General features: G+C 64.3%; 1 protein-coding gene across 1 annotated transcript in view; it reads right to left on the bottom strand.

The window, feature by feature from the left end:
- Window positions 1-3,524: 3,524 nt before the first annotated feature.
- LOC121275194 (voltage-dependent L-type calcium channel subunit beta-4-like) overlaps window positions 3,525-8,460 on the bottom strand; it is a gene marked incomplete at its 5' end in the record, with an annotated part of 37,672 nt that continues 32,736 nt past the window's right edge. Inside the window, 4 exons of the mRNA XM_041182616.1 lie at window positions 3,525-3,806; window positions 5,282-5,311; window positions 6,213-6,371; window positions 7,823-7,918. Coding sequence (XP_041038550.1) covers window positions 3,525-3,806; window positions 5,282-5,311; window positions 6,213-6,371; window positions 7,823-7,918 — 567 coding nt within the window. The remainder of the gene's footprint in view (window positions 3,807-5,281; window positions 5,312-6,212; window positions 6,372-7,822; window positions 7,919-8,460) is intronic.

An 8,460-nucleotide genomic window follows, 5' to 3' on the forward strand; every position in this document is an offset into this window, starting at 1 on the left:
GAGCGGAGGGAATCGGAGTGGAGGGGAGCGGAGGGGGAGCGGAGGGAATCGGAGGGGAGTGGAGGGAATCGGAGTGGAGGGGAGTGGAGGGAATCGGAGTGGAGGGGAGTGGAGGGAATCGGAGTGGAGGGGAGCGGAGGGAATCGGAGTGGAGGGGAGCGGAGGGAATCGGAGTGGAGGGGAGCGGAGGGGGAGCGGAGGGGAGCGGAGGGGGAGCGGAGGGAATTGGAGGGGAGTGGAGGGAATCGGAGTGGAGGGGAGTGGAGGGAATCGGAGTGGAGGGGAGTGGAGGGAATCGGAGGGGGGAGGGAATCGGAGCAGAGGGAATTGGAGGGGAGCGGAGGGAATTGGAGGGGAGCGGAGGGGGAGCGGAGGGAAGCGGAGGGAATCGGAGGGGAGTGGAGGGAAGCGGAGGGGAGCGGAGGGAATCGGAGGGAATCGGAGGGGAGCGGAGGGAATCGGAGGGGAGCGGAGGGAATCTGAGGGGAGTGGAGCGGAGTGGAGGGAATCGGAGGGGAATGGAGGGAATCGGAGGGGAGTGGAGGGAATCGGAGGGGAGCGGAGGGAATCGGAGGGGAGTGGAGGGAATCAGAGGGGAGTGGAGGGGAGCGGAGGGAATCGGAGGGGAGTGGAGGGAATCGGAGGGAAGCGGAGGGAAGCGGAGGGAATCGGAGGGGAGCGGAGGGAATCGGAGGGGAGCGGAGGGAATCGGAGGGGAGCGGAGGGAATCTGAGGGGAGCGGAGGGAATCGGAGGGGAGCGGAGGGAATCGGAGGGGAGCGGAGGGAATCGGAGGGGAGTGGAGGGAATCGGAGGGAAGCGGAGGGAATCGGAGGGGAGCGGAGGGAATCGGAGCGGAGGGAATCGGAGGGAAGCGGAGGGGAGCGGAGGGGAGCGGAGGGAATCGGAGGGGAGCGGAGGGAATCGGAGGGAAGCGGAGGGAATCGGAGGGAAGCGGAGGGAATCGGAGGGGAGCGGAGGGAATCGGAGGGGAGCGGAGGGAAGCGGAGGGGAGCGGAGGGAATCGGAGGGAATCGGAGGGGAGCGGAGGGAATCGGAGGGGAGCGGAGGGAATCGGAGTGGAGGGGAGCGGAGGGAGTGGAGGGGAGCGGAGGGAGTGGAGGGAGTGGAGGGGAGCGGAGGGAATCGGAGTGGAGGGGAGCGGAGGGAATCGGAGTGGAGGGGAGCGTAGGGAATCGGAGTGGAGGGGAGCGGAGGGAGTGGAGGGGAGCGGAGGGAGTGGAGGGGAGCGGAGGGAATCGGAGGGGAGCGGAGGGAATCGGAGTGGAGGGGAGCGGAGGGAATCGGAGTGGAGGGGAGCGGAGGGAATCGGAGGGGAGCGGAGGGAATCGGAGTGGAGGGGAGGGGAGCGGAGGGGAGCGGAGGGAATCGGAGTGGAGGGGAGGGGAGCGGAGGGGAGCGGAGGGGAGCGGAGGGAATCGGAGTGGAGGGGAGGGGAGCGGAGGGGAGCGGAGGGAATCGGAGCGGAGGGGAGCGGAGGGGAGGGGAGTGGAGGGGAGGGTAGAGAATCGGAGGGGAGCGGAGGGAATCGGAGGGAAGCGGAGGGAATCGGAGGGAAGCGGAGGGAATCGGAGGGGAGCGGAGGGAATCGGAGGGGAGCGGAGGGAATCGGAGGGGAGCGGAGGGAATCGGAGGGGAGCGGAGTGGAGGGGAGCGGAGGGGAGCGGAGGGGAGCGGAGGGAGTGGAGGGAGTGGAGGGGAGCGGAGGGAATCGGAGTGGAGGGGAGCGGAGGGGAGCGGAGTGGAGGGGAGCGTAGGGAATCGGAGTGGAGGGGAGCGTAGGGAATCGGAGTGGAGGGGAGCGGAGGGAGTGGAGGGGAGCGGAGGGAGTGGAGGGGAGCGGAGGGAATCGGAGTGGAGGGGAGCGGAGGGGAGCGGAGGGAGTGGAGGGGAGCGGAGGGAATCGGAGTGGAGGGGAGCGGAGGGAATCGGAGTGGAGGGGAGCGTAGGGAATCGGAGTGGAGGGGAGCGGAGGGAGTGGAGGGGAGCGGAGGGAGTGGAGGGGAGCGGAGGGAGTGGAGGGGAGCGGAGGGGAGCGGAGGGAGTGGAGGGGAGCGGAGGGAATCGGAGTGGAGGGGAGCGGAGGGAATCGGAGTGGAGGGGAGCGGAGGGGAGCGGAGGGAATCGGAGTGGAGGGGAGCGGAGGGGAGCGGAGGGGAGCGGAGGGGAGGGTAGAGAATCGGAGGGGAGCGGAGTGGAGGGGAGCGGAGGGGAGGGTAGAGAATCGGAGGGAATCGGAGAGGAGGGGAGCGGAGGGGAGCGGAGGCGAGGGGAGTGGAGGGGAGGGTAGAGGATCGGAGGGAATCGGAGTGGAGGGGAGCGGAGGGAATCGGAGGGAATCGGAGCGGAGGGGAGCGGAGGGGAGCGGAGGGAATCGGAGTGGAGGGGAGCGGAGGGAATCGGAGTGGAGGGGAGCGGAGGGAATCGGAGCGGAGGGGAGCGGAGGGGAGCGGAGGGGAGCGGAGGGAATCGGAGGGGAGGGGAGTGGAGGGGAGGGTAGAGAATCGGAGGGGAGCGGAGGGAATCGGAGGGAAGCGGAGGGAATCGGAGGGGAGCGGAGGGAATCGGAGTGGAGGGGAGCGGAGGGGAGCGTAGGGAGTGGAGGGGAGCGGAGGGGAGCGGAGGGAATCGGAGCGGAGGGGAGCGGAGGGGAGTGGAGGAAATCGGAGGGGAGGGGAGTGGAGGGGAGGGTAGAGAATCGGAGGGGAGTGGAGGGGAGTGGAGGAAATCGGAGGGGAGGGGAGTGGAGGGGAGGGGAGGGTAGAGAATTGGAGGGGAGTGGAGGGGAGTGGAGGAAATCGGAGGGGAGGGGAGTGGAGGGGAGGGGAGGGTAGAGAATCGGAGGGGAGTGGAGGGGAGTGGAGGGGAGGGTAGAGAATCGGAGGGGAGCGGAGGGGAGGGTAGAGGATCGGAGGGAATCGGAGTGGAGGGGAGTGGAGGGGAGTGGAGGGGAGTGGAGGGGAGTGGAGGGGAGCGGAGGGGAGCGGAGGGGAGTGGAGGAAATCGGAGGGGAGCGGAGGGAATCGGAGTGGAGGGGAGCGGAGGGGAGTGGAGGAAATCGGAGGGGAGTGGAGGGGAGCGGAGGGAATCGGAGTGGAGGGGAGCGGAGGGGAGCGGAGGGAATCGGAGTGGAGGGGAGCGGAGGGGAGTGGAGGAAATCGGAGGGGAGCGGAGGGAATCGGAGTGGAGGGGAGCGGAGGGGAGTGGAGGAAATCGGAGGGGAGCGGAGGGGAGCGGAGGGAATCGGAGTGGAGGGGAGCGGAGGGGAGTGGAGGAAATCGGAGGGGAGCGGAGGGGAGCGGAGGGAATCGGAGTGGAGGGGAGCGGAGGGGAGTGGAGGAAATCGGAGGGGAGCGGAGGGGAGCGGAGGGAATCGGAGTGGAGGGGAGCGGAGGGGAGTGGAGGAAATCGGAGGGGAGCGGAGGGGAGCGGAGGGAATCGGAGTGGAGGGGAGCGGAGGGGAGTGGAGGAAATCGGAGGGGAGTGGAGGGGAGCGGAGGGCTCCTATCTGTCCTGTGGCCGTGCTTGGCTGCGATGCCTGTTCCTCTGGTTGTGGCTGTGCTCGGAGTGGGAGTGCTGACCGCGGGGCTGGTCCTGTGGCTCCTGGCCGGCGGTGCCGTGGTTCCGGTGGGGTCTGGCCGGCCCACGGTGCTGGACGGGGCCGTACTCCTCCTCCGGGTGCCGCCGGCGCCGTCCCTCCTCGCCGGGACCCTCGCCAGCCTCGTCCGAATGCAGGGGGCAGGACCGATCCCCTTGTCCCCGGGCGTGGGGGGTGACAGCTTGGGTCTGGGACAGGAGCCAGAAACACACAGGGTTAGAGACCGGGAGCAGGGGAGTCAACGCCAAACCCCCCCTCCCGCCCCCCCATTATACATCTCACAGTCCCGGGAACGCCGACGGCTCAGCACAAAGGGGACGTGTGTCTCTCTCACCCCCCCACCCCCCCGGCACTCTGCTGGGAAAATTCACCTAGTCCCTGTCCCCCTGCTTCTCCCCGTGACCCGGCACACTCTTCCCTTTCAGATACCAGCCCAGCTCCCTCTCCAACATCTCCACTGACCCTGTCTCCCCCACACTCTCAGGCAGCGCATTCCAGACGCTAACGCCTCGATTGACGCTGTCTCCACCACACTCTCAGGCAGCGCATTCCAGACGCTAACGCCTCGATTGACCCTGTCTCCACCACACTCTCAGGCAGCACATTCCAGACCCTAACGCCTCGATTGACCCTGTCTCCACCACACTATCAGGCAGTGCATTCCAGATCCTAACGCCTCGATTGACCCTGTCTCCACCACACTCTCAGGCAGCGCATTCCAGACGCTAACGCCTCGATTGACCCTGTCTCCCCCACACTCTCAGGCAGCGCATTCCAGACCCTAACGCCTCGATTGACCCTGTCTCCCCCACACTCTCAGGAAGGGCATTCCAGACCCTCTCTCTCTCTCTCTCCAACGTGTTCACATCGTTCCTAAAGTGCGGGGCCCAGAACTGGACACAATACCCCAGCTGAGGCTGAACCAGTGTTTTACACAGGTTTAACATAACCTCCTTGCTCTTGTACCCTGTACCCCTGGTAATAAAGCCCAGGATGCCGAATGCTTTATTAACCGCTCTCTCCACCTGTCCTGCCACCTTCAATGACTTACACACATACACACCCAGGTCCCTCTTTTTCACAGGATGTGGGTGGCCCAGCGTTTATTGCCCATCCCCAATTGCCCCTTGAGAAGGTGGGGGGGGGTGAGTTGCCTTCTTGAGCCGCTGCAGTCCCCGTGTGGTGTAGGTACACCCACGGCGCTGTTAGGGAGGGAGTTCCAGGATTTTGTCCGTGTGGTGTAGGTACACCCACGGCGCTGTTAGGGAGGGAGTTCCAGGATTTTGACCTGGCGACAGTGAATGAACGGCCGATATATTCCCAAGTCGGGATGGTGAGTGGCTCGGGAGGGGGAACTTGCAGGTGGTGGTGTTCCCCGTGTGTCTGCTGCCCTCGTCCTTCTAGATGGTAGAGGTGGTGGGTTTGGGCGGCGCTGTCGAAGGAGCCCTTGGCGAGTTGCTGCAGTGCATCTTGTAGATGGTACACACACTGCTGCCCCTGTGCATCGGTGGTGGTGGTGGAGGGAGTGAATGTTTGTGGATGGGGTGCCCCATCGAGCGGGGCTGCTTTGTCCTGGACGGTGTCGAGCTTCTCGAGTGTTGTGGGAACCGCACTCATCCAGGCAAGTGGGGAGTGTCCCATCCCACTCCTGACTTGTGCCTTGTAGATGGTGGACAGACTTTGGGTGGGGGGAGTCAGGAGGTGAGTGACTCTCCGCAGGATTCCCAGCCTCTGACCTGCTCTTGTAGCCACAGTGTTTATATGGCATGTGGAGGGACTGGAGAAGCTGGGATTGTTCTCCTTAGAGCAGAGAAGGTTAAGGGGCGAGGGGGGGAGATTGAATCGAGACGTTCAAAATCTCGAAGGGAGGGGGTTTGGGTAGAGTAGAGAGGGAGAGACTGTTTCCAGTGGTGGGAGGGTCGGTAACCAGAGGGGGACACAGATTGAAGAGAATCGGTAACAGAACCAGAGGGTGGGGGGGGTGTGGGGGTGGAGATGAGGAGAATTATTGTTTATAAACACAGCGAGTTGTTGTGATCTGGAAGGCGCTGCCTGAAAGGGCGGTGGAAGCAGATTCAATAGGAACTTTCCAAAGGCTAAGGGGGTAATCGGATAAATACTGGAAGGGGGGAAATGTGCAGGGGTATGGGGGGGGGAGGAGGGGAAGTGCGGGGAAGACAGGGGAGGGAGGAAGGGGGAAAGAGCGGGGACCAATTGGACAGACCTTTCAAAGAGACGGCACAGACACCGATGGGCAGAATGGCCTGCTCCGGCGCTGGGTGTGTCCGATTCTAAACCGTGGGGTCATTCACACAGCCACCCGCTCCCCGAGAGGGGAGACAGGTTAAAGCCCCATCGGGGTGCAGTACCTCTGGCGGCTGCAGCACTGCCTGAGTCCGGACTCATGTTTCTGGGGAGGTGAATTCTCCCCTCGTTCCCCTCTCTCTCTGCTCCCTCTACCCTTGCCACCTCTCCGCGCTGCTTCCTCTCCCACCCATCTCTTACCCCACGAGTGTCTGGACCGAGGGTGTCTGTCCCGCAGCGTCCAGACGGATCTGGTCCAGACGCGAGGGATTTTTTACCTGCTGGCCGATGATAGCAGAGTGCCAGCTGCTGAGGCTCTGGTCAAGTAAAGGGTTCTCTGTGGCGCCACCGGCTGAGTGAGTGGCGCGCCAGTATACCTCTAAGTACTCAGCGAGGTGCTCACAGGCGTCCTCCAACTGGTTCTCGTCCAGAATCACGTCAAACATGTCCTGCCAAGGCCAGAGGGAACCGGTCAGTCAAAGTCCGAAACCAGCCCGCTCCTGAAATACCACAGGGTACCCAGTGTGAGGGCATGCCGCGCTGTGGGAGGGTCAGTGTTGAGGGAGCGCCGCGCTGTGGGAGGGTCAGTGTTGAGGGAGTGCCGCGCTGTGGGAGGGTCAGTGCTGAGGGAGCGCCGCACTGTCAGAGGGTCAGTGCTAGGGAGCGCCGCACTGTCGGAGGGTCAGTACTGAGGGAGCGCCGCACTGTCGGAGGGTCAGTGCTAGGGAGCGCCGCACTGTCGGAGGGTCAGTGCTAGGGAGCGCCGCACTGTTGGAGGGTCAGTACTGAGGGAGCGCCGCACTGTCGAAGTGTCAGTGCTGAGGGAGTGCTGCACTGTCAGAGGGTCAGTGCTAGGGAGCGCCGCACTGTCGGAGGGTCAGTACTGAGGGAGCGCCGCACTGTCGGAGGGTCAGTGCTGAGGGAGCGCCGCACTGTCGGAGGGTCAGCGCTGAGGGAGCGCCGCACTGTCGGAGGGTCAGCGCTGAGGGAGAGCCGCACTGTCGGAGGGTCAGCGCTGAGGGAGCGCCGCACTGTCGGTGGGTCAGTACTGAGGGAGCACCGCACTGTCAGAGGGTCAGTGCTGAGGGAGCGCCGCACTGTCGGAGGGTCAGTGCTGAGGGAGCGCCGCACTGTCGGAGGGTCAGTGCTGAGGGAGCGCCGCACTGTCGGAGGGTCAGTGCTGAGGGAGCGCCGCACTGTCGGAGGGTCAGCGCTGAGGGAGCGCCGCACTGTGGGAGGGTCAGCGCTGAGGGAGAGCCGCACTGTCGGAGGGTCAGCGCTGAGGGAGCGCCGCACTGTCGGTGGGTCAGTACTGAGGGAGCACCGCACTGTCAGAGGGTCAGTGCTGAGGGAGCGCCGCACTGTCGGAGGGTCAGTGCTGAGGGAGCGCCGCACTGTCGGAGGGTCAGTGCTGAGGAAGGAAGTGAGGATATGGAGAATCCAGCAGGCACAGCGCTGTCACTCCCTCAGCGCTGACTCTCCAACAGTGCGGCTCTCCCTCAGCACTGACCCTCCGACAGTGCGGCACTCCCTCAGCACTGACCCTCCGACAGTGCGGCACTCCCTCAGTACTGACCGTCTGACAGTGTGGTGCTCCCTCAGCACTGACCCTCCGACAGTGCGGCACTCCCTCAGTTCTCACACGGCCGTTATGAATTGCGATGCTCGGGTCTGCGGTGTGTCTGCTGGAACACTTGACCCTCAGACTCCCTCGATGTCCTGCTGCAACACCCACCCCTGGCTCAATCAGCCTGTGCCCAGGTTTGCTGGACGCTGGCCTGCTTTCCCCATCTCGGACAGGGGCGCAGAGTCCTGGGGGCGCAATATCCTGGGGGCGCGGAGTCCTGGGGGTGCGGAGTCCTGGGTCCCTAACCAGGGTAGGGGTCACAGTCAGACTTACGGGTGGACACTGAGCTAGTTTATCGGCAGCCATGAGCTGGACGTTGAGGTGCTTGTTCTGTGATTTCCCTCGGGATTTGACCAGCCTCTGTAACACCTGTGGGTGGGAGGGGGGTTTATTAGCGAGTATCTCAGAGACACATCACACACCCCCTCACACACACCCTCACACAGACACATCTCACACCCCCTCACACAGACCCACACACCCCCTCACACAGACCCACACACAGACCCTCACACACCCCCTCACACAGACCCTCACACACACCCTCACACAGACACATCACACACCCCCTCACACAGACCCACACACACCCCCTCACACACACCCTCACACAGACACATCACACACCCCCTCACACAGACCCTCACACAGACCCTTACGCACCCCCTCACACAGACCCACACACAGACCCTCTCACACCCCCTCACACACACCCTCACAGACACATGACACACCCCCTCACACAGACCCACACACAGACCCTCGCACAGACCCACACACAGACCCTCGCACAGACCCTCGCACAGACCCTCGCACACCCCCTCACACAGACCCTCACACAGACACATCACACAGACCCTCACACAGACCCTCAGACCCTCACACAGACCTTCACACTGACCCTCGCACAG

The sequence above is a fragment of the Carcharodon carcharias genome, unplaced genomic scaffold (genome assembly GCF_017639515.1).
Source record: "Carcharodon carcharias isolate sCarCar2 unplaced genomic scaffold, sCarCar2.pri scaffold_785_ctg1, whole genome shotgun sequence".
In the NCBI taxonomy this organism is placed as follows: domain Eukaryota; kingdom Metazoa; phylum Chordata; class Chondrichthyes; order Lamniformes; family Lamnidae; genus Carcharodon; species Carcharodon carcharias.